Source organism: Hippichthys cyanospilos, chromosome 1, assembly GCF_059441005.1.
Source record: "Hippichthys cyanospilos isolate Australia breed blue-spotted pipefish chromosome 1, RoL_Hcya_1.0, whole genome shotgun sequence".
In the NCBI taxonomy this organism is placed as follows: domain Eukaryota; kingdom Metazoa; phylum Chordata; class Actinopteri; order Syngnathiformes; family Syngnathidae; genus Hippichthys; species Hippichthys cyanospilos.
The window spans coordinates 14,834,423-14,857,939 of NC_142369.1; the positions used below are offsets into that span (position 1 = coordinate 14,834,423).

The 23,517-nt window shown below is 40.5% G+C and overlaps 2 protein-coding genes and 1 long non-coding RNA gene across 14 annotated transcripts in view; 2 read left to right on the forward strand and 1 right to left on the reverse strand.

Annotated features, from left to right (window-relative positions):
* LOC148429385 (potassium channel subfamily T member 1-like) overlaps positions 1-21,443 on the forward strand; it is a 64,173-nt gene extending 42,730 nt beyond the window's left edge. For 3 of the 11 annotated variants that reach the window (XM_088409878.1, XM_088409929.1, XM_088409953.1), the window contains 19 exons: positions 49-157; positions 805-954; positions 1,058-1,293; positions 1,437-1,457; positions 3,312-3,525; positions 5,307-5,412; positions 5,488-5,660; positions 6,134-6,205; positions 8,238-8,372; positions 8,458-8,569; positions 8,649-8,750; positions 9,313-9,396; positions 9,479-9,607; positions 11,485-11,505; positions 11,620-11,920; positions 13,845-13,907; positions 14,079-14,129; positions 17,562-17,646; positions 18,589-21,443. In XM_088409878.1, coding sequence (XP_088266004.1) covers positions 49-157; positions 805-954; positions 1,058-1,293; positions 1,437-1,457; positions 3,312-3,525; positions 5,307-5,412; positions 5,488-5,660; positions 6,134-6,205; positions 8,238-8,372; positions 8,458-8,569; positions 8,649-8,750; positions 9,313-9,396; positions 9,479-9,607; positions 11,485-11,505; positions 11,620-11,920; positions 13,845-13,907; positions 14,079-14,129; positions 17,562-17,646; positions 18,589-18,709 — 2,285 coding nt within the window. In that variant the 3' untranslated portion in view covers positions 18,710-21,443. The remainder of the gene's footprint in view (positions 1-48; positions 158-804; positions 955-1,057; positions 1,294-1,436; positions 1,458-3,311; positions 3,526-5,306; positions 5,413-5,487; positions 5,661-6,133; positions 6,206-8,237; positions 8,373-8,457; positions 8,570-8,648; positions 8,751-9,312; positions 9,397-9,478; positions 9,608-11,484; positions 11,506-11,619; positions 11,921-13,844; positions 13,908-14,078; positions 14,130-17,561; positions 17,647-18,588) is intronic. The other 8 variants (XM_088409910.1, XM_088409894.1, XM_088409888.1 and 5 more) reach the window with 8 other exon arrangements.
* On the reverse strand, positions 17,950-18,934 carry LOC148429386 (uncharacterized). The gene is made up of 2 exons (XR_015865037.1): positions 18,834-18,934; positions 17,950-18,703 (listed from the first exon to the last, which is right to left on the reverse strand). It is a non-coding gene; the product is annotated as an uncharacterized LOC148429386 (long non-coding RNA).
* A 713-nt stretch (positions 21,444-22,156) lies between the features above and the next one.
* Positions 22,157-23,027, forward strand: LOC148429387 (beta-microseminoprotein-like). 2 transcript variants are annotated; one of them, XM_088409996.1, is made up of 5 exons: positions 22,158-22,259; positions 22,387-22,471; positions 22,565-22,670; positions 22,754-22,906; positions 22,953-23,027. In XM_088409996.1, the coding sequence occupies exons 1-4, from the start codon at positions 22,239-22,241 to the stop codon at positions 22,881-22,883; spliced, it is 342 nt and encodes a 113-aa protein (XP_088266122.1). In that variant the 5' UTR covers positions 22,158-22,238; the 3' UTR covers positions 22,884-22,906; positions 22,953-23,027. The 2 variants fall into 2 exon arrangements, with proteins under 2 accessions (XP_088266113.1, XP_088266122.1); XM_088409987.1 differs by having other exon boundaries at positions 22,157-22,259; positions 22,754-23,027.
* The last annotated feature ends 490 nt before the right edge of the window (positions 23,028-23,517 follow it).

Genomic DNA, 23,517 nt, shown 5'->3' on the forward strand with positions numbered 1-23,517 from the left:
TTCCATTTTTATCTCATTTCTCAGAAATTCTAACGCCTGCATTTACAGATCATGTCGTATGTGAAGAGGAGTTCAAGTACGCCATGCTTGCACTTAACTGCGTGTGTCCAGCCATGTCCACTTTAGTGACGCTACTCGTTCACACCTCCAGAGGACAGTAAGTGCGCAAACTCAGATTTCATCTATGTTTAATTCCACTTTTTGGTGTTTGAATTAGGGTATGACTGACACTCAAGCACAGGGAGACAATGAAAACTTTGCACGGGATGGTCTGACCTTGACAGTTTTACTGCAAGGAAAATGTGCTAGCCACTCGTCCACCATGTTGCCCCATTTCAAAAATCCATCACACAATTGGAACACACTTCAAGTGCAACGTCAGCTAACCTAACAATTGCACCTGGATTATTGAGATTGTGTATTAAAATGTTACAGCTGAGCAAGGTTGCTGGTGTAAGGCACATCTATTACTACACAGTGGCATCCATTAGCGATCAATGGCACTATTCATTACAGCTGCAGAATACTTGTACATCTTCCGTAAGTAATTGTCTTCGGGGGGTCGATTACTTTTTGGCATCTTGTCGCTGCAAATCTTTCCCTATTCAAAGCCGGGTCCTAAATCGAGTTGCGTTTCACACTCAAGCTGAACTATATATCGTATCCGCCGTCAACTGAGAAAAGATCCATTTCACTTGTGCCGACTTGGCGATGATCCTTCATTTTCCATTTTTTCCTTTTAAAATGATTCACAAATCAATCATCAGTGAAACTGGAGTCATCACACGGCTAATACCTCTACAGGGAAGGGCAGCTGTCACCGGAGCAGTGGCAAAGGATGTACGGGCGTTGCTCCGGGAACGAGGTGTACCACATCCGATTGTGTGACAGCAAGTTTTTCGGAGAGTACGAGGGCAAAAGCTTCACTTACGCCTCCTTTCACGCTCATAAAAAGTATGCAAACCTCTCTCGGGGTCATCTTTAATTGAATCATACGCTACGCTGTAATGATCGTGCAATTGCCACCACCTTCCTTTACGAAATTGCGGTGTGACAGGTATGGCGTGTGCCTGATCGGGGTTAAGCGGGAGGACAACAAGAGCATCCTGTTGAACCCCGGCCCGCGCCACATCATGGCTGCCACCGACACCTGCTACTACATCAACATCACCAAGGAGGAGAACTCGGCCTTCATCTTCAAACAGGAGGAGAAGCACAACAAGAGCCTGTCGGTGGCCGGTCTTTATGACGCCCCCTCCAGGCTGCCCGTGCACAGCATCATCGCCAGCATGGGTGAGAGTGGCATGATACACTGAAGCTTGAATTGCGTTAAGGTGAATGAATGGCGGCTGCAAGCATGATTGTTTTCCTTACCCGCTTTTTTACTTTCATGGCTGACTACATTGTGTTGTGCTTTTTTCTTTGACCTGTAAAAGTTGATCAGGCCACTTCATATGGTAAGTTTGTGCATGAACCATCACTTTCTACAGCTGTAGCACAGTTTGTAGTCCATATATGTATTAGTGCCACTTTTTTACTCTTTAACCTTGGTTGAATGGCTCCTGCAACCTGCAAACTTTTGACAAAAATCTGTCCTTGTGTCAGAAGGGCATCAGGTGTAAAAACTGTGCCAAACATATCAAGCCAATGACTTCATGTTACTAATAAAATGTGTATTATTTTTAACCTCAGATAATCTGCTAACTCATTTCTTGCTTGCAGTAACCCATCCGTGTGCATAGTTTTCCCCCCTCACCCACCGAACTGGGTCAAATTCCTAATTCATTGCACTAGTTATGAATAACCCAGCATTGGCTTCGTCCCTTTTGCTCGCAGCGCATTTTACAGTTTGGGTTACTTTTGACCATATTTGTATAATAAACTCATACTACGCGGTAGGCTTGGACCAGTTATCGATTTGACTCTTTTGTGGTTTAAAAAAAAAAAATCAAGATTTCAAGAACCGCTAATAATCTTGGCCACCTGCAATGAGCTGAATGGATTAGAAGCAGAGCAAAATACAATCAATATGACCATCTCTTTCAAGTCAATTAGGGCTCCTACCTGGCAGCATAGCAGAGGGAAATGAGCAGTTATGCATGGATGAGTGAAAAAACTTTAAACTCTGATTAATGTTCATTGTCCTAAAATAATTAAATAAAGACGATGCTAGTCTGTGCTAGTTCCAACAACACGAATAGCCTATAGGTATGTTCTAAAAATATTTCATCTTCAGTGTGAGTCTCATTCCGACCAGTGCCTTTCTGAGTCTGCCGCAGTACAAACTAAACTAAGTTGGTAGTGTGCAGTGAAAAAGTGGCATTAATGGGTGTAATGCAAATACTTTCAAAGATGTTGTGTTTCTACTATACCAGATATGTGAAATATGACTTGGGTAATTAGCTGGCATCATCCTACATAGAACTGGTTTGCTTTAGTTTTGTAAGCGGCATCTTTATTCACAAAAAGTCATCATGTTTTGTACCGTGAATTGCTTCTCTTGAATTTGAATCATTTTGAAAGGTCACTCTAAATATGTGTCAAACTCCAGTCCTCGAGGGCCGATATCTTGCATGTTTTCTGGTTGTCTCTCTCAATAAACCTGATTCAAATGATTAACATTAGCAAGCGGCAGGATCTTGAAAATTAACTTAATCATTTTAATCAGGTGTGTTTGGGAGAGAGGGTTAGAAAACATGTGCCCCTCGAGGACTGGAGTATGACACCTGTGCTGTAAAAGCAATTGAGTCAAACCTTTTGGGTTTTTCATTTAACCCAACAAATTAAGTCAATTGTATGACTCACAAAATAACCCTAAAATAATGCTGTTTTACGTAGTACACCTAAAATTGGGTTGTATTGTGATATTCATTTAACATGACCTTTTTTTTTAACCTTAAATGATGCACAAAATAATAAATAACCCCAAAAATGAGGAAAAACTTCACCTCACAAATTATTTCTATATTCAAATAACAACATGCGTTGTACAAAACAAGCCAATTATGTTATTTTGTCCCAAATAACACAATTTATGTTTTGTGGCTTAAACATTTGACCCAATTAGTATGCGTTAAATAAATTACCTGTAACCTAAAAAGTAATTTCAAAAATATATCCCAAAAATTGAGCCAGTTTCTTTAGAGCCCAAAATGGGTCCTATTTGACTGAAGTGACACAGTTTTACAGTGCACAGGAGGATTAAGATTGGCAAAGGTGACAAGGGATTATATGTCTGCAGGCTAAAGATATTGACAGAATAAAGCACAGTTTGGGCCGTGACTGAACAGTTAGTGGAATGTGTGTTGCAGGCACAGTGGCCATCGACCTCCAAAACCCGGATCCCCCCGAAGAAACCAGCAAGCTGACTTTACCGACAGAGAACGGCGCCGGAAGCCGCAGGCCGAGCATCGCGCCCGTGCTGGAGATCGCAGACTCCTCCGCCATTCTGCCGTGCGACCTCCTCAGCGACCAGTCGGAGGACGAAACCAACCAATCGGACGAGGAGGGCTCCGTCGGGTCAGAGTAAGTAATAAATTATGCTGCTATGATCCAAACACACTAAATCTGCCCATTCGGTCCCTCCCCTAGCATAATAAACACGCTAAAGAATTAATGTCCTCTACCTCTTCAAGTGTCAGGGGGGCCTGTAAGGTGAGATGGATGAGCTTGGCATGTAATCAGTGTGTCATGATGATGAAAGGCGCCAGCTTGACAATGATCAATGCATGTGCCATGAAGGGAAGGGCAGCACTTTCTATCATGCGTGCAGCTCATTCACAAACTGCCCACACACAGTACTCTTTCTCTCTCAGTGGTGTTTTATCAGTCCAGCAAACACTTAAAAGGCTAACAGAGTCCAGCAGTTGAGAAAGACCACCACTCTCCATGCTCATCATTGTTGAGACACCAAAGCTCAATCCATCCTATGGCTAGAGCTACTAGACACAACATTCGGTGGAGCTCAACTCCACACACTGCGATTTTGGAAGTTAAAACTTTATCAAAAAAGAGGTGTCAATTGTTAATGGAGAGTTACACTAAAATGTATTCAAAGCAGCTAAATTCATTCATCTTCTATGTTGTCTCACTTGAACCCTTTAAGCAGCGGTTGAACACAAATGGTTAAGCGACAACATGTAGATAGACAATTCAAAGTACAAACAGGCATATGCATTGTATCCTGTGTTTTTAATGACTAAATGAATGCCATACTGACAAGCTCAGTGAACAGATGAGTTGCTGATATAAGTCACGGCGTTGAAAACAGGCCATGTGAAACTGCAATAGTGAGCTGTCTATTTTATACTGCCCTAGAAAGAGCCATCTTTAACTGGTGTCCATCCATCCATCCATTTATTTAGTACTTGGGTTTTATTAATTGCAGTATTGTGGAACCCAATCAATGACATTTCCATTCTCTTCAGTACGAAAAGGTTTCTAAGGATTATTTATCAAGTGAAAACAATTTGAAGAGATCTGTAGTTGATAATTTGAGGTACACATTCTTTTTGAGGATAATCTTGGTCTGGTTCAAAATTCATCCACAACATATTATGTGTGCATGAAAAATAACCATAGTACAGTAATACTGTGCTGACAGCATCATTTAATCCTAACCTATTGGTTTGGCTGGCCATACATCAAACTAAACGTTCCGCGGAGAATATAAACCGCATTACCTCATTACATTTATTAATCTAAGTATACTAAATGGATTTTTGTGGTTGTTTATTTTCTTGGTGCCTGTGCGGTTATTTGTCTTCATACTGTAGGTTCTCTGCATGCACGTGCCTTGAATGCACCACAATGTATTTGTATGTTGATCAGGGAGTTATGTTACATCTCTTTATACTACAGGAGATTATGCAAATATTTGTGCACTATCTTCCTAGTGTTGATAAGTAGAACCTTCGGACAAACAACAATCCATTATGTGCAGCTGGCCTTCGAACAATGTGTTTTTTTAAATAGAAAAATATATATAAAATGGTAGATCTGCACAGCTGAATAAAATGTGTGTGTTTTGTTGTTGAAATTCTATTGCTTACAATGCACTGAGCAGATAAAAACAGTCTTATGTCACAGTAAGTTTAATATATAATATTAATAGCAGTAATGATTTATCTCACGCATTTTTATTCATTATAATCAAAAAACATTTCTTCTTGGTTGTTCCCGTGTCCTTTTTGGGGTGGCCTCACATAAAAGCCTGAAGAAAAATGTTTGCTGCTCTCAATGTCACCATTCTATGGGGACTTCTATTGCATCTTCTATCAAATCATGTTTTGCCTTTTTCTTGCCAGTTTCGTGAAGGGCTACCCTCCCAACTCTCCTTACATCGGCAGCTCGCCGACACTGTGCCACCTCCTCCCGCAGAAAGCTCCATTTTGCTGCCTGCGCCTCGACAAGGTGAGCGACCTCCTACTCGTACAGATGAGAGGTTGAGAGTAAAACTTCCCCTTCCTATGTGATGATCCCTCACAGGGCTGTACGCACAACAGCTTTGAAGACGCCAAAGCGTACGGCTTCAAGAACAAGCTGATTATCGTGTCTGCTGAGACGGCGGGCAACGGTTTGTACAACTTCATCGTTCCCCTCCGAGCGTACTACAGACCCCGGAAGGAACTCAACCCCATTGTGCTACTGCTGGACTACCCGTAAGTTATGTTGCTCTCCGTAAGTGTCGATGTGAGTATGAATTGTTTTTTTCTTGATGTAAATGGGAAGCTACCACGGTGTACCCCTCCTCATAAATAGTGCTTTCAAGGCTATCTAGTTGCCAAGGAACATTGTTGGTGTAAATGGAGGAGCTTCGTTTAGAGAAATGTCTTGCTTTGGCATCTTGGTGCTAAGGAACTATGAAGTAAGTCTAAGGCTTTGTTTTGTCAAATGTAGTTTTTTGCGTCCTTCTTCTATTATTATTTATAGAAAATGATTAGCAGATTTTTGCTTTTCTTTCCTATTCCCTGCAACTGTAATAAAATACATGAATAGGGTACCGAAAAGTGAGCTACTCTCATCACAACTTGTATATCTCAGGAGTTATTCTTGTACTCTTTCTTGGTTTCTCTAGAAGTGGCCTATAATACATGTGGCTTGCTAACCGGTGATGTTTCCTGTTTCCCCCCAGGCCAGATAACCACTTCTTAGAAGCCATTTGCTGCTTCCCGATGGTCTACTTCATGGCCGGCACCATCGATAAGTATGTGATTGCGTTACAGTTATACCTATTCAATGGTGATGTCAGTTCATGTTCATGGCCCTTTTATACCAAATTTCTATCCTCACTTTAGCTATTGATCATCTAAACTCATTTACTTTCAAACACCAACTTTCCTACAAACATTTTGAAGACATGTCAACATTTTACATCAGCTTTTCTTTTTCTACTTTACTGTTATTCCTCAAATTAAATAACCCTCCGAGAAATAACCACCAGAAAATAACAAAAGTTTAAATAAATAGAATAGTATTTTCCATTCAAACACACAAGAAGAGCTCCCTCCACGTTTGCATTTAGCATAGATTTGTTGCAGATTTTTTCTGCACTGTGTACATCAGTGCATCAGTCAGTGAGCGTGATTCTGCAGTGTAAAATGACATAACTTACATTGGCTGCTTGAGCTTGCGTTTCAATATAAATAATTGCAGTTTCCTTGTTGTTTACAATATTACATAGACAATTAAGTCAAAACACTTAAACTAAAGAAAATATAGGTAATAAAGTTATGAAATCTAAAGGCGTTATTACAGAAAGAAAACTAGTGTCATGACAATTAAGTCATGCTATGATATGTTCTTTTTAAAGGTTGAAAAATTACAAGAAAAATCTCAGTGTTCAAGCTTAGTATTGTATTTTTTAATGCTGTAAACCTTTGAGAATAAATCTGCAATATTACAACAATAAAGCCTAAAGTACAAGAATAAAATGATAATCCCGGAAGAAAAATTCCCGTAAAATGTAGGAATTTATAATTACAGCGTCTAATTCATCCTTAAAGGCAATGAAAATCAAGTCAAAATATGTGGGCTTCAGTTGTAAAGTAATGGAAATAGTCATTACAAGTCATTACAACTTATGTTTTTTTTTCATGATAAACAAATGTTCCTAATAATACTAGAAGCTTTTTGATCAATTCTAAGAAAAGAGCTGGAGGAAGTCACGGCTTTGTAGCCTAATGGGTTACTTAAAATAAAAAAAATAAAAAAAAAAGTTGACAGTGTTAAAGTGCGTCACGTGAGCTCCCTCCAGTGGTACATTAAAGAAGAACTGAAAGAAACGTTCAAACAGCATAGCGGTTTAGTCTATAGTACATAAACTGATATAAAATCCTGCACAATAAATTTGTGGTGCACCTCTGTTGTGATGTTCATTTTGTATTTAATTTTTTAGAGATTTTTATTTTCAAGCATTTATTTAGGCACTAATTTTAATTTAAGTTAAGTTTTATTTGCTATACATTTTTGAATGGATTCAGAGGCTTTCATTGATTTTTGTGTTTGTTTGTGTCATTAACTATTTCGGTTCATGCTCATGCTGTTGTGACCTGCAGGATGATGACTTTCTTGTTGTCACGGCTGTGACTCGGGCAGGTAGATTGTGAACTCGGGACACACAGGAGACAGCGTGGAGTTGAAAAAACGGTTTATTAACACAAAAAGCACGCACCGCGTGGGAATCTAACCAAGATACTTCAAAGTACAACAAAAGATGATAAGGGACTTAAAGTACAACTGAAAGAGACTATTCGAAAAGTGCAAGAACTTACTAAGACTTGGGGGGGGGCAGAACCAGCAGGAGGGCGTCGCCGAAAATGCAAAGTAACAGAGTAAAGTGCTGACCAACTGGCAGACTGGGGGCAAGGAGGAAAAGTAGCAAATAAAACACGAGGGCAGGGGCGCTAGGAATCGAGGGAACGAGGAACGAGGGAATTGCATGTACTCGAGAGGGCTACAGACGCAATAATCTGGCGACGCCCTCCAGCTCTGACCGCACCTAAATAGTCTCCTGATTGGAATGAGGAGTAGGTGTGCGGCCAGTGGTTCTGCTCCCCAATCTGCAAACAGGACAACACATTAGGGACGCAGGATGTGACACTTGTATGATGAGGACTTTCCTATTGCAAAACGTGTGTGTGCGTTTGTGTGCGTGTGTGTGTGTGTGTGTGTGTGTGTGTATGTGTTGTTGTTTTTTACAATTCAAATCACATATGCTTGTTGTTTGAATGGAACAGCTTGGACAATCTTCTGCAGTGTGGAATCATCTATGCTGACAATTTGGTGGTTGTGGACAAGGAGAGCACCATGAGTGCAGAAGAAGACTACATGGCCGACGCAAAGACCATCGTCAATGTCCAGACTATGTTCAGGTAGCAAGAAAAAAAAAACTGTTCAAAATACAGGGTCATTTTACTCCATTCTCCCTGGCTGCATGTATTTAATTCAAATTTTCAGACTGTTCCCGAGTCTCAGCATCATCACTGAGCTCACGCATCCGTCCAACATGAGGTTCATGCAGTTCAGAGCCAAGGACTGCTACTCGCTCGCTCTTTCCAAATTGGAGAAGGTGGGCGTAGTAAAGAGTAACCGAACAACTACAAATCCTGACACTTCAATTTAATTTCACCTTTGTCATGTTTTTCCAGATAGAACGAGATAAGGGCTCCAATCTGGCGTTCATGTTCCGCTTGCCATTTGCAGCAGGCAGGGTGTTCAGTATCAGCATGCTGGATACGTTGCTCTACCAGGTGGGACGGCGCTTTCCATCCGCATCTTATCTGTTCTACTCACAACTGATATCGTTCCGTTGGAATAACCTTGGCACAAAGCGTACAGAGCTGATGCCACCGCCGATCACTCTTTGGCCGAGCAGACTTGAAATGACAGTGTGTTTGGAAATGGCAAAAGTAACCATGTGGTAACGTTAGCTTTGGACTTTGTTATTATTAGAGCTATCAAATTTTGATTGACAACTAATAGATTATCAAACCACTTTAATAACTGAGTGATCGTTTAACTTTTTTTTTTATCTTAAAATGATCTGAATGCTCCAATTTCAGCCTCTAGATGCTAGGTTTTCTGTAGTCCTTAGTGAAAATGGTTTGATCATGTTCCTTCAATAAAAATTAGACATTTGGTTTTGCTTTGAGCCATAAAAAAACACTGACTGAATCATTTTCAATATCTTGGGGGGGGGGGGGGGGGGTCAGGGTAATTTCTAACCCTGTAATGCGTGTAACCTAGATCAGAACCGCTGTACTATTTTCTCTTTTTCTATCTACTTAGAAACCTTTCTGTTTGCTTTGACAGTCATTTGTGAAAGACTACATGATAGCTATTGCCAGGCTTCTCCTCGGTCTGGACACCACACCGGGTTCCGGGTATCTATGTGTTGTAAGTAGGACTATCACGAGGTTCTAAGGAGGTGTGTGTCTTGATGCCATGCAATCATTTGGTTCTCTCTGAATGACCTCAGATGAAGATCACAGAGGAGGACCTGTGGATCAGAACGTACGGCAGACTCTTTCAAAAACTCTGTTCCTCCAGCGCAGAGATCCCCATCGGGATTTACCGCACTGAGTCGCACATGTTCTCCTCATCCGAGGCAAGTTGGCTACAAAGTGACACGTGATAGCGAGTGTTTGCTTTGGCTGTCATCCATTGTCTGAAAATATTGCTTGCAGTTAAAAGCAACATACACTACTCACAAAAAGTTGAGTCAATCCAACAACTACCTACAATGAATACGTTGAAGCCTTACATTTTTGCGATTTATGATTTTTAGTTTTGCATAGGCGTCTCAGTGGCGCAGTGGTTAGCGTGGGTGTGTGTGTGTGAGTGTGTCATTTACTGAACTCGCCATTAGTTTTTGTGTGCCTGCCAAAACAATTAAAAGTTAGCTTTGGCGCCATCTTGTGTAATTTTGGTGGTTATAGTAATAAATAAATAATAAAGTGTTGGGTTTTTTTCCCCACGTCCCTAAATGCTCCCCAGTCAGTCCCAAATGATATTTAACATATAGGCTAACCCGTGTCTACTTTGCCATTACAATTTGCCTGTGTCTGCTTAAGTTATTATTTCTTGGTTTGGATGTTCCCCTGTCTCCAAAATCATCATTTTTCAGGAGTCCCCGAAAAGGCAAGTTTGTTCAACCGTTAGCATTGCGTCATGAAAATGACCCAGCCATTTTCTTCACTTTGAATCAGGTGTCAAAACTGCAGCCCGGGGCCATTTGCAGCCCACCATTAATTTGCAAGCCGTCCGCACCATTAACTTAAAAAAAATGTTTTTAATTAATTACTGACACTTTTATTTAATGATTTAATAGTACATTTATTTATGGAATGTTGGCACTTTCATTCCAGCATTCCTCTAGAGAGAACAGAGCCTTCCAGAAGGACAACCATCTCTGTAGCAATCCACTAATCCGCCAGACAAAAAGCCACTCCTTAGTAAAAGGAACATGACAGCCCTTCTGGAATTTGCCAAAAGGCACCTCAATGACACTTAGACTATGAGAAACAAAATTCTCTACCATCCCTATAGTGTCGCATGGTGGTGGCAGCATCATGCTATGTGGATGTTTTTAAGCCCCAGGAACTGGCAGACCAGTCAGCATAGGAGGAAAAATGAATGCAACACTAAATAGAGAAATCACAGATGAAATGATACGGATGAAGCCCAAAGGCTACAACCAAGATCTCAAAGGATTGACTTAAGAACCACTCTGTGAATATCCTGGAGTGGCCTAGCAAGAGCCCAGACCTCAATCCAATTGAGCAAGTCTGGAGAAACCTGAAAATGGCTGTGCGCAGACATCTCACATCTAACCTGATGGCTCTTGAGAATTACAACAAAGAAGAATAGGTAAAACTGCCTAAAGATACTTGTGCTTTGCTTGTGGCATTACAGTACTGTATATTATAAAATTAGTGGCTGTAATTGCTGTCAAAAGTAGATTCACAAAGTAAGGGCAATAGTAATGAACCACTAATGAATACTTACATTCTGAACATATTATGGAGTACTGTAGAAGGAGTGGAAGAAACTGCATACATGTGAGGATGATAATTCAAAATATCATGTACTGCAAAATATGTGTTTAGCAGCTTTCCTGCACTGTGCAGGGTTTTTAAGGCGCATGTGTGCATGCAGTAAAGTGACTGGTGCTGTGGCAGATAAGTGCGTGACAGATTTGTTCAGAATACGGATGGCCTGTGGTTAAGCAAAGTTTAGGCGTAAGACGGTTAATCTAATTCAGCGACAGTTAATACAAGGTAATACTTGACAAAATGTGAAAAAATTAAAGTGCTGTGATGTGACACTCCAAATATTGTAAAATTTTTGTGAGTAGTGTAATTAGTTTTCTTTGGTGGGTTTTTTTTTGTTTTGTCTGGTTTGTTTTTTAATGAGTTTACTTTGCTTTTTATGCACCCATCTTTCCTTTTGTTTGGATGTGTGTTTGTCCTTCTCTTATTTCAGTGCAAAGACAGTTACGTGCAGGTAAGACTGTCAGCTTGCCCCACCCTGCTCAAAGCATATGACGAATACCTCCGGCATCATGACCACCAGCTGGGTCCTAAAGTGGTGTTCTGACAGGCTTCTTAACCCTCCCAGTCTCAGGTGTCCATCAACGTGGAGCAGGGCGAGGAGCACCGCGACCGCAAGGAGTCGTGGAAGGAGAAGACGGCCCACCGCAACTCCTGCGCCAGCGAGCAGTCAGAGCACCCGCTGCTAAGAAAGAAGAGCATGCAGTGGGCACGGCGCCTGAGCAGGAAGAACACCAGCAAGCCCTCCAGCCGAGCAGAGCGCATCTCGCAGCAGCGCCTCAACCTGTACCGCCGCTCAGAGCGCCAGGAGCTGTCCGAGCTGGTCAAGAACCGCATGAAGCACCTGGGGCTGCCCACCGTTGGATACGGTCAGTAGAACCACCACTTGCATGAAAGGAATACTTGGCAAATTACAACATGTCATCCATTCTCAAAACATCAAATAATTACTGCATCTTTTTGAGTTTCTTTATCAATTTTTCACCAGAGCATCATGGCTCTCATTCAGCAGACAAACTTCAGATTTTCTTTGCAGATTGGAGTTTCAGTGAAGAAAATTCACTTTAAAGGATGGAATCCACAAATTTGGCTGTATATAATAAGTGTAGTTTGATTCTACATATAATAAAAGTATTCATTTCCATTCGTTTTTGTTATCAGCAATATTACAGTATATATACCAGAGCTGCAACTAACAACTATTTTAGTAAACGATCAATCAGATGAATCTGATTTCTAAAAACAAATTTTAATATCCGTGCTTTAATTCAAAAACATATGTGTTTTGTGGAGCTCCAATCTGTGATTGTCTTTTTTTCTCATCTCATGGCCTTTTGGGTCATGCCGCTCTGTGTTTTCATGGTACACAGTAAACCCATGCATCTAAGCATCAATTTTATCAACCACCATTAACTGGTGGGGGGAAACAATGCATGTATGCAGTCATGCCACACATCGTCAAGATAGGGTTTCCACGGGTTATGTATATCTGAGGATTATTCTTTATTATTATCCTAATAATGTTCTTCCATCTTAACAAAGTGGATGCTACGCTGCAATCAAAATGCTACAAGTGTTTTGGGCTATTATACATAAAAGGTGACGTTTATAGATGGAGACACAAATTTGAAGGCAAACACTGAGCAATAAACATTGTGTGGTTCAGCATTTGTGAAATATACCCATTACAAATGTGTAGGAGAAGCTATGCCCTATTTTTACTCTTTTAAAAGAAAGTTGCTCTTTTCACTGCTTTCATCCTCAGGCTAAAGCCCTGTCTAATCTAAAACTGTTTCTTTGGCACCTCTGATGGCATCTTTGGAAAAACAAACTTTGTTGTGTCGGTCTAATAGAAAAATGTGGTGTGCCTCTATCATGTGGCAACTATACACAAATACACAATTACTTTTTGTGTGGGTCTCAGTTCATTACATATACAGTATACATACATCATTTATTGCAATTTACATGCCTGGAAAAAATAAGTAGCAAAACATCGCATCCCTGCTAGGATCTCAATACAGCACAATAATTTATAACAAAAGCCAATAAAAAATAACCGAGGCACGTTTAGACGCCTTAAAATTGTATATATTCAATAAATACTCAAAACAAATCTTGCATCATTTATTTTCTGATAATAATAGTGAATGCTATTACATTTTTTAAAGGGTTGGCTTTATTATTAAGAACAGATTTTTGTCCTCTGTAACCATCTATGGCACTAAATGAGTAAATAACATTTTCATTGCAAATTTGTAAATGTAACCGTTAACCACAATAGTTTCTAATGGGCTTGACTCACAAATTAGAACATTTGAGACCTTGAGAAAAATAATCTTAGTTAGTTGACACAGCTCATACCTGTAGAAACCCTGCAACATGTGAATGCATTACGCCTCTGTTTGCTTCGCCTTTGCATCTGCTCACATTTTCACTTGTCATGTTAAGCTTCTAAAACGAAGTGATAAAAAAAAAAAAAAAGCATAGTCCCAGTGTGTTGTGCCGGCTGAATCTTGTGTACTGTGTCAATCACGCTGCTTCCAGGGAGAAGCCCAAACGCTCCAGATCTTCTGAGTGAGCATCCTCGACAGATGAATCATTTGGAAGTGACTGTGCATACTAAAGCATGGCTTCTTCTCACTTTTTTTTTTTTTTTTTTGCATCCTCTCACATCTGGAACATTTCTTTTGGTCAAAGTGCAAAAGCATTCGCTGCCTGCCTGATTTCTGTTTATTTCTTCTCCTCTCTTTCTCTCTCTCTGATTCTTCTCTTCCCCCTTTTGGCTTGTAGAGGATGTTTCTAATCTCACTGCGAGCGATGTGATGAATCGAGTAAATCTAGGATATTTGCAAGGTAACACGCGTGTGTGTGTGTTCTTTGTCCAGTCGGTGAGTGTGAGTGGTGAGGTCGCGGACATGTGGGCGAAAGGAGCTCGTCCTTTCACCAGCATCCTCCTTTCTACTAGATGTGTGTGCTTCCCGTTGACACTGTGTGGTCAAGTTAACCGTGAATACCGTTGCTCAGAGTTGCAGGACATATCAGAGCAGCCGTATACAGACGGGAGCCGGCCGTCAGGTTAGCCAGCCGGTCCATCCACTCTGTTCTCTTGCATGTGTGAGAGCGTGTGTGAGTGGTGTGGGTGCGTGTCCAATGACGACGAGTGTTCAGTATGAGAGGCCATCAGGAACATAATTCAGGATTGTCTCTCACACGCACCTTTCCCACTCTTGTGCACTAATAAATCACTCATGCGTATGACTGAAAATATGCTTTGCTTACATGCAGGTACGCTACTAAAACACTCGCACACAACTGAATCTCACATAAACGAGTACTATTAAAACATGTACTAGAAATACATACATGTTTTTTTTATTCTCAGTTTATTCAATTCACTTTCATTTCTGAAACTCTCACACGTAGTCCCAGTCATGCTGCTGCAAACACAACTGAAATGTTCTTGGCAGGCTACAAAGATGTAGTCACATCAGTGCCAATTTTGTCCACATTCAAAATACTAAAAACGCTCTCACGGAATACCAAAGCACTCACACCCATTACTAGAATGCTTTCAAATACACGACCTAACTGCGCTAGCTACCAATATTCTCTTCAAACAGTTGCATCAAAAATAACTCTATTATGATGGCCTGGTCCTCTTTTCACCTCTTTTTCAATTGGGTTATAGCCCAAATGTTTTAAGAATTGTAAAGTCATACACAGAACATGCCCAAACTACATAAATCGTACCACACACTACCGCAAAGCTCTCATGCCCATTGATGAAGCTCCGACATCCCTACTGACATTTATTTCATACACATCACTGAAAGACTTTCAAAGACACTCCTGTAGTAATGTTTTTTGCTAATATACTACTGAAATGTTTTTGCATCACTACTGAAATGCTCTCAGGGGTATTGCTGAAATCCTGTCATGTCACAAATGAAACATTCTCACACTAACTACCCAGACTACTTAAATGCTCTAACACATTGAACTGAATATGTTGATGTAAGTAAACTACTTTCATGCTACAGTAATGCCCTCTTCCCCACTACGAACTCACACCTTTTTATTTTGTTGAGCGATAACCCTGGAACACTCACACAAACGCTGTTAAATGCTCTCGTAAACATAACATATATTTGCTTAAACACTGCTGGAATTTCTTCTTCTGGAATTTCTTCTGATCTCAAACTCTCAAACGTTCTATTGAATTTCTCTCATAGTAATGAAACATTTAGAATCTACTCACATTTATTTCACTGACACACACCACTGAACCACTCACACATATGCTCCTGATATGCTCTTTCACACACTACTGAAATGCACTTCCACAAAATGGAAAAGGCTTAAAAGCTTTTACACTACTGGACATTTATTTTCACACACGAGTTTGACATGGTTTCTTACACACACTACTGAAATTCGTGACACACATATAACTGAAATGTTATAGTACATTCACAATGAAAAACCTGTTTCAGTAGTTTGTGTGTTAAAATGTTTTTGTACTTTGAGAGCTAATCCTGAATTATGTCCCTAACTGGCTTTCACAGTTAGCTCAGCAGCCAGTCTCTCGCTCTCCTGTCACTCTCGTTTTCTCTCTCTGGCCTTCTCTGCATCGTGGTCACGTCAGTGAGGTTGTGTCATTAAAAAAAAAAAAAAATCTGGAGTCCCTGCAGGGCGTCTGTTTGCCTTGTTGACTGGAGCAGAACGCATGATTGTCTGTGGATGAAGGCGCCCGTCTTGGATCGCTCAAACAAACATGGTTGATGGATTCTGGTTCTGGAAAATGGGAGGAAAATGTTCGCGAATATTTTCCTCTTCTTTTGATAGGAATCTCACCCCTACTAACATGGCCACCGCATATGCTTTTCAGGGGAAAATTGCCCCTGCCAATATGGCTGCCACATTTGCACTTTGTGCCTGCTCTAGTCTGCTGTAAGCCTAAACTGATGTGTTGGTATTTCTATTTGGAATTTGTGGGCTTAACTTGTTTTAACTGATTTAAGTGTGGGATAAAAGCTGAGGGGTCTGCAACCTTTGGCTCTAAAGTTGCATGGGTCACTTGAGTATAGAATAAATGTTACATTTCAACATTTCTGTCAACGAAGAAACATAGTCTGCGATCCATGCGTCTTTCAGGTTGGCGTGGTGTCAGGCAGGCGGCTTTTGCAAAAAAAAAACAAAAAAACACTACAGGTGTTTGATAAGCCATGGAAGAGAAAGCTGAGAGCAGAATGTTCAACAGGAAGGATTAAGGCTAACAAAAACATCTTACATGGCCCATGTTGAGAAGTTGTCCAGTGATGTCCAAAAACAGAAGTCACATTAAATAGGTAATAACACAATCCTGTCACGGGCACATATTTAGTCATAAATTGGCTGTTTTTACAAAGTAATTTCCGATTTTTGACACAAGGATATTATTGTGCTCAGGTCTTATGGCATTTCATGTCTTTTTTTTTTTTAAATCCTTGAAAATAAAATGACAACGAATCCGAGCAATCTGTTATAAGATGGTAGAAAGGGTCTACATCCCAGCAATTGTTTTATGGCTCCCGGTTCACCGAGGTTACGCTCTTGGGTCCAAGACGGCGTCCTCCGCCCTCGCACTGGGGTTGCATTCTGCTCCACACTAGCTTGTGTTTTGAGCCGCTCTCAACGTTTGGTTCAGTCTTGACGGATGCTGGAGCATGTCCTTTACGTGTTTGCGCGTGAGTGTGTGTTGGCATGGCAACCTCCCGCCTCAATGGCTGGAGTTGAGTCTGGAGTGGAGTCGCGTGGAATGCCATGATGCTGATGATGATGATGATGATGATGACGACGATGATGTGCGTCTACGGACGCTACTGTATGTGCATGTTTGAAGCTGCGCATGCGCCTCTGGATCCCTCTCGCTGACCCCCTCCCTGGCTCCCTCGTCCTCGTCGCAGTGTTCGTCAGTAACGCTTGGCCCTTCTCTCTCTCCCTCCCCCCTTCCACCCTTTGTCTTTTTAAAGAGACACAAGCAGGTGGGTTGTCGTGGAGGCACGTGGAACCTACTTGACACGTCATAATGACAAAACGCACTTGATTACATTCAAATAGACTTCTTCCACTTCAATTAAACAACAGTGATAAAACTGTATAAGGATATAGCCGATAAAAATAAATAAATCCAATGCAATAATCCTCTTACAAAATTTGCTGATACACGATACAATATTTAGTTATCAAATTAGGTGGGATTTGTTTAATCATTTTCAAATAAATTCCCCTTCCCTAATATTGAAATAATTGTAAAATAATCATTTATGGTGTTTACATTCAGTAATGTTTAATACTCCTTAGTTATTTACATTTCTAGCAGCGCATCAACTCACAAAGTTGGCACGTTGATTTCTTTTTCGTGTGATTGGTCGCGAATGAGCAGTACTGTTGCCGTGTGGGGCGAGGGCGGGGCAACAGCCCCCACCATCGAGCCACTCTGAATCCTCTCCTGGTTTCCCTCCACAGATGAGATGAACGACCACCAGAACACTCTGTCTTACGTGCTCATTAACCCGCCTCCAGACACCATGCTGGAGCTCAACGACATTGTGTAAGAAAGCCTCACATTTAGACATATTTTATGTACAGTGGCTTGGTATCAAGTAATTTATTTAAAATGTTGCAGGTTTATTTGATTGCTTGGACATTTGAATAACATTTTTGGATGGCAAACTTGTAAAAAAAAAATACTTGCAACTATGTTCAAATGCATTTACAACTATGTACCAATCGACAACTTTGCTTTTAGCCGACTGGCGTACGTTATTTAACGTCACACACGCGTACATGAACTGCTCACCAAGAGAGTGAAGCACAGAGAGAGTGGGAATAAGTAGAAGGTGCGATCATCAAGCACACTGCTTCTATTGACCTTTATCAACATATTTCAGCAACAGCGCCCCTTTTGACAAACAAGCATATTACAGTAACAAGCAGTCATACAATAACACTGAACACTAACATTGTACATATTCACGCAAAAACACATACATCGCACCTTGGACTGCTGTAAAGAAACGCTGAAAGCGTCTAACGTTAGCGTCATTAGCATGTTAGCGAGAAGTTCTCAAAGTTCTCTGCAGGCTCCACCAACACACCACCATCATAAACTGCGTTCATATTGTCAACTGCTACCATTAATATTATTAACTCAAAGGGTTTGGGAGTGTTTTTGGCGCTTGTAACGGATTAGGCTATTTACATGTTAAAAGCGCCTCTGCTTTCGAAAATGTCACATTACCATATGACTTTGGGACAAATTCATTTCATAAGTAGAGGTACCTGTATGTTTGAACATACAGGTATTTTCAAGTGACCCATATTGGCAGCTCCAGGTTTTCATACTCTGCTTTATAGTGTCAAAGCCACAAAACATTTTCACTAGTGGTGAGCACATTTTTTCCACAATACTGAGGTTGTTCCAGTTTCAACTGTTTTTGGGCTTTCGATTTGTGAACCCGTGTCAAACTGAACGTAGTGACGTGTCTTTCAGGTACATCATCCGCTCCGACCCACTGGCACACATGCCCGAGGAGTCCCAAGCGGGCCAGAACCGGAGCACTAGGAACCAGATGCACTTTGTCTCAGAAGCCAGAGACGAGACGCACCTATGAGCCACACACACACACACACGAACAGCAGGCTGACGTTTGCTGCTTGTTCCCACTGAGCCGCCGCATACATTTGCGGGAGGATGCATGAAGAGTGCCTCATCATCTTCACGTGTCGATAACTCACCTCTCATAGACAACTAACACTGGAGGAGAACAGGGGTGAGCACATAGGGCTTGTGCGGCATTGAATCTGGCCCACCGGGATATTCTGAAAACAAGTAAAACCTCAGAGGAACTGTTATGAACCCCCCCCCCCCCCGAATGCTCCTTATTATACTCTATTCATGAGAAGGTAGAGATACTGGGCTGTTGGTGGTGCACGTTCACTTAAAAAAAAAAAAACATACAGTCTTGGAAATAGAAAATGTTTTTGACACCATTTGAATGTCCATTTCCGGTGTGCCCACCTTGGCCACCAGGGGGAAGTATAAAAGAGACAGATGAACTTTTCATTGTCGTGTTTTTTTTTTCAAATCCTTTCAACCATCAGTGCGGCGCTAATATTAGCCTTTATTCACAGAAGATAAAGAATATTGAGTTCTGTTATTTTCTGTCTTTTTTTCTCAAATTCCCCCACGAAAGCCCAAAATCTCTACCTTTTTGTAATTAGTGTACAGGTGATAGATTTATTTCGAGTGCACACGCACACTTTGTGCCCTTGTGCCTTGCGGAGGGGCAACCATCAGTCGATATCCTAATTCACTCAATCTTAAAGGGACACTGTGTAAGATTTAGATCGTTTTTCATTACAGACAGCAGGAGGTGCTGCATATACCATTGTCTGTAGCGATAACAAACATGGCAGCCTCCGGAGAAGTGCCACCCCCCATGTAATATCATTTAATGATAACTGGACCTACGATTATAGTTAAAACGTATTGTTGGTCGTTAAGAACCCATTTGCTTGCAAGTTTTTAAATCATTTAATTTATTCTTTTTTAACGGTCTAAATTTTACACGGTGTCTGTGACTCTTTAACGCTCCTGCGTTTCGTACTAATCTTTCTATTATAACTATTACTTTGCTTTGTAGTAAATACTTCATTTAGGAGCACAAGCGTCTTACGCCACCTCTCTATAGGGGGTGCCATTGAGTGTCAAAGAATTGAACATTGGACTGCCATGGTTGTCATGACAGGTCGGTGGACTGTAGCCACGATTCGCTTAATTGATGACAAACGGGTCGCCTCGGCAACAACCTGCTGTATCGGACTCTTGAAGAGAGCGATGTTGAAGCACTGGAAATGTTTACGGAACTCTCAGCGCCCCCCCACTGGCGATCAGAATGCACACGTCTGGGAGAAAGACTTTTCAACTAAGTGGGCTTATTAGCCATCTTGTATGTTTTTTAAGTATTTCTAAATATAATTTTTGCTGTGCGGAGGGAAAAAAATGACAGTATTATTCATTGATTTCAATGTGTTAAGTGTCCTCAAATGACCTGCTGTTTGTGCCATTATTTATTTTGTAAATACGTTTTTTCTACACTATGTGCCATTTCTCATCCCTTTTGGGGAACATCAGAGCCTGACCGGCATTTCCTAGCTTTTCTTTTTCAGTCATTTCAGTCCTAAAGAATATATATTTTTTAAATCATTTGGCCAAAATGAATTCAGTGACGTTCTGAATTACTGGTTGAATTCCAAATAGTTGAAGTTTCCAATCTAAATTGTTCCTATGGAAACATCAACATATGTTAATTCATTCCATGTCCCACGCTCTAAATTGTCAATATTCTAAAAACTATGAATAACATAACATTTCAATCAAATACTGTAAGTACAAGAGGGTCTCTCTCTGGACACTTTTTCATTTCAGGCATCTGATGGAGAGCATTTGACAGCTTAGGTTCTTGCAGCGTTTTTTTGTTGTTGTTTTTTTAAGCTCGCTAACTTACAGTTCTATTCTACATTTTGAGCATTTTTTTTCACTCAGGTAGAAGACCTTCATGTAAGCTTGTTTTTTTTTTTTGCCTGTCGAATCTCGTGATGTTAATCTCGGTCAGGCTCTTGAATTCAGACAGGTGACATAATGTAAGGTTTGTTTATTTACTGTAAGGCTCCTCTCGCCAAGTCTCACCATTGATTGCTTTCTTTGTGTGTGTGCAAATGACTTGATGACCCCCCCCCCCCCCCCCCCCTTTCTTCCCAACCCCCGTTTGTGCTGCAGCAAGATGATAAACAACTATTTTTGCACTAATGGAACATTTACGGCATGACCCTTTAATCTCCCAACTCATCACTTACTGTTTTCCTTTGTGAAGCATTTGGAACATTTTGTTTTCTTTGCAGGCAAATGTGAAAACACTTAAGTGTACATGAGGTTTTTTTTAATATAATTTTGGAAAAACGCCCCAACTTTATCCACATTTTAACAAATGTTTAGGGACCCGAGGAGTTGAAATCCTCCCAACATTCCGCAATGATCCACGTCACGTGTGCTTCTCTCTGCAGTGTAAGGGCATGTTCAAGGGATTTGAAAACAAACAGCATGCTTTTTTTTGTATACGAGCTTGCCAAGAACAAATAAGTGTACCCGTTAGCCAATGTCGGAGCCGCCATTTGATACGCAGTCTTTCTTATATGAACGGAACATGCATGTTGTTTACGTGTCAGTAGCCTGCGTGTCATGTTCGCCACCTCAGTGTTCGACTACATGCATTTTGTACTATTTTTCTTATGATGGGAAAGGTCATATTTGAAGGTCATGAACAAATAAAAGCTGCATGCAGCCAAGTTAAGTCAACATGCATTTATTTCCCGCAAGAAATTCCACATTTTGTTTGGTCAATCGCTGACGTGTCACTTCTGATATTTAACCGAGTAAAATTAGGATAACCCATAAATCAGCCAGTTACTGTAAAAGTATATAATGACTTTTAAAAACCTTTATCGTCTTTAAATATTTACAACAATAAACATTAGAATTATGGGCACTATGGCAACACTTTGTTCTTTACAATAGCATAAATTGGCTTTTTTTTTCTACCCTAGTTATTTTCAGGTGAGGCACTTATAATGTCGGTGTCTATCACTGTCTCTAACGCTTAACAAAGACTTGATTTTAATTTCAAAGTGCCAATGTCAGCATATTAAATAAGCTTGATGATTAATGAATTGGGCCATGACTTTAAGCTCAAATTGTCAATAAGCCTCACTGGTAAATGCAGCTGCAAGTAAACCACACCGATGGAGAAAAAAAAAAAAAAAACATTCTTTGCACAAAGTAAGTGAAATCTTTTTTCATGGTAATCTCTCAGTTAGCAATATCGTTAGAAGGGGAATATATGTTAATGTTCAACTGCCTGAATGCTAATATTGACAAATACTGTACAAGCAAAATGATCTTTTTATCAAAGAACTTTGATACTTTTCTTTTTAAGTCCAGTAATATACAACAGTATTATTGCTAAACACGCTGTCCGGTGTGTGGTCCTTTATTGACAAAAGAGGAGGTGTCCGAAATCACCCAGGAGGTTCACCCTATATAACTGGTCATCGCTTTTGAAAGCTGAGCTTCTCTTCGGTTTGATGAAACTTATTGCAGCAATGGTAAGTTTGATTTGTGTGACATTAACAAATGAAGTCTTATTTGACTGTTTATCTGAGGTGATGAAGCAGCACTTAATAGCAACAAAGCTGTGTTTGCCAGTGAAACATGTTCATTTTTATTCTGTAGAGAACTTACCTGAGTCTGGCTTTGCTGCTGTCGGCAGTGCTGTCAATGGCAAATGGCCACTGCATTCCGTTGCATACAGAACCAGGTGACTGCAAATCCTTCTCGCTCATTTTCCCGATGTCGCGCTTATTGTCCTTTGAATGCAAAAATAAATGTCATAATTCTTCTTACCACAAAGGAGCAACACGTTGCCTGGATCCCACTGATAACAAATGGTACCCGGTGGGATCATCTTGGAGAAACAGTGAATGCATGGATTGCACCTGCAGCGGTTGTTGCTCCTCGTAAGTTGAATAATAACAATTTTTGTGTTTTTATCCATGCAAAATATGCAATTGCTTATTTTGTTTGCACTGCTCATTCGCAGGTATAGCGTTCCCAGGCAGTTCCCTGATGACTGCGTATCTGTGTTTGACAAAGCTGCATGTAAATACAGAGTGCACAAGAGGGATGACCCATCCACGGAATGTCCAATTTTCGGCGCAGTAGGAAAGTGACAGAGCAGTGACATCCTTCACTGAGTCCTCGCAAACATCAACAACAATGGCATTTGTGTAATACTACACAGTTGTAGCACATTTACTGAGTGTATGAAAGAAGAAAATGTGATATGAATAAATCATCAGTAGTTTTACCCTTAAGTTCCTCCGGTTCTTTGTGTGCTTATCGCAATTACCAGAATACTGCATGATCTCAGTTGAACAATTTAGAGTATGCCAGAAAGATTGAGTACGCTGCTGTGGAGCCTTTTTCTGCACGGTGCGGAAGAAGGTCTGTTTTCTCATAAAACTCTTATTCTGCCTTTGTCGCTTACCCAAAGAGGTGAGGCTGCCTAAATCATGTGTCTAATTGTGTGTGACCTTATGGTAGTACTGCATGTTCTTTTCATTATTTTATCTGTAATTCATTTAGGCTTCCTCAACCAATTATTCATTGAAAAAAAAAAAGTTACATGGCTCCAACATAAACGTGTAACAACAAAAAATGTATAGATGCAAAGCCACCAGTAGGGGGGAGTAATTCTTCAATTTAGATATGAACACAGTTTGAGAGAAACAGATCAGTTTTTTTTTACACCAACCTGGTTTTCAACTACTGATTAGTTCCTAACAAATGGAAGATGCAGAAAAA

What these genes read in the sequence shown, in the direction of transcription:
- LOC148429387 (XM_088409987.1), top strand. Translation starts at nt 22,239, where the DNA reads ATGAAACTTATTGCAGCAATG. An exon ending in TGAAACTTATTGCAGCAATG is followed by an intron (nt 22,260 to 22,386) that starts GTAAGTTTGATT and finishes TTTATTCTGTAG; the next exon opens with AGAACTTACCTGAGTCTGGC. An exon ending in TCCGTTGCATACAGAACCAG is followed by an intron (nt 22,472 to 22,564) that starts GTGACTGCAAAT and finishes CTTACCACAAAG; the next exon opens with GAGCAACACGTTGCCTGGAT.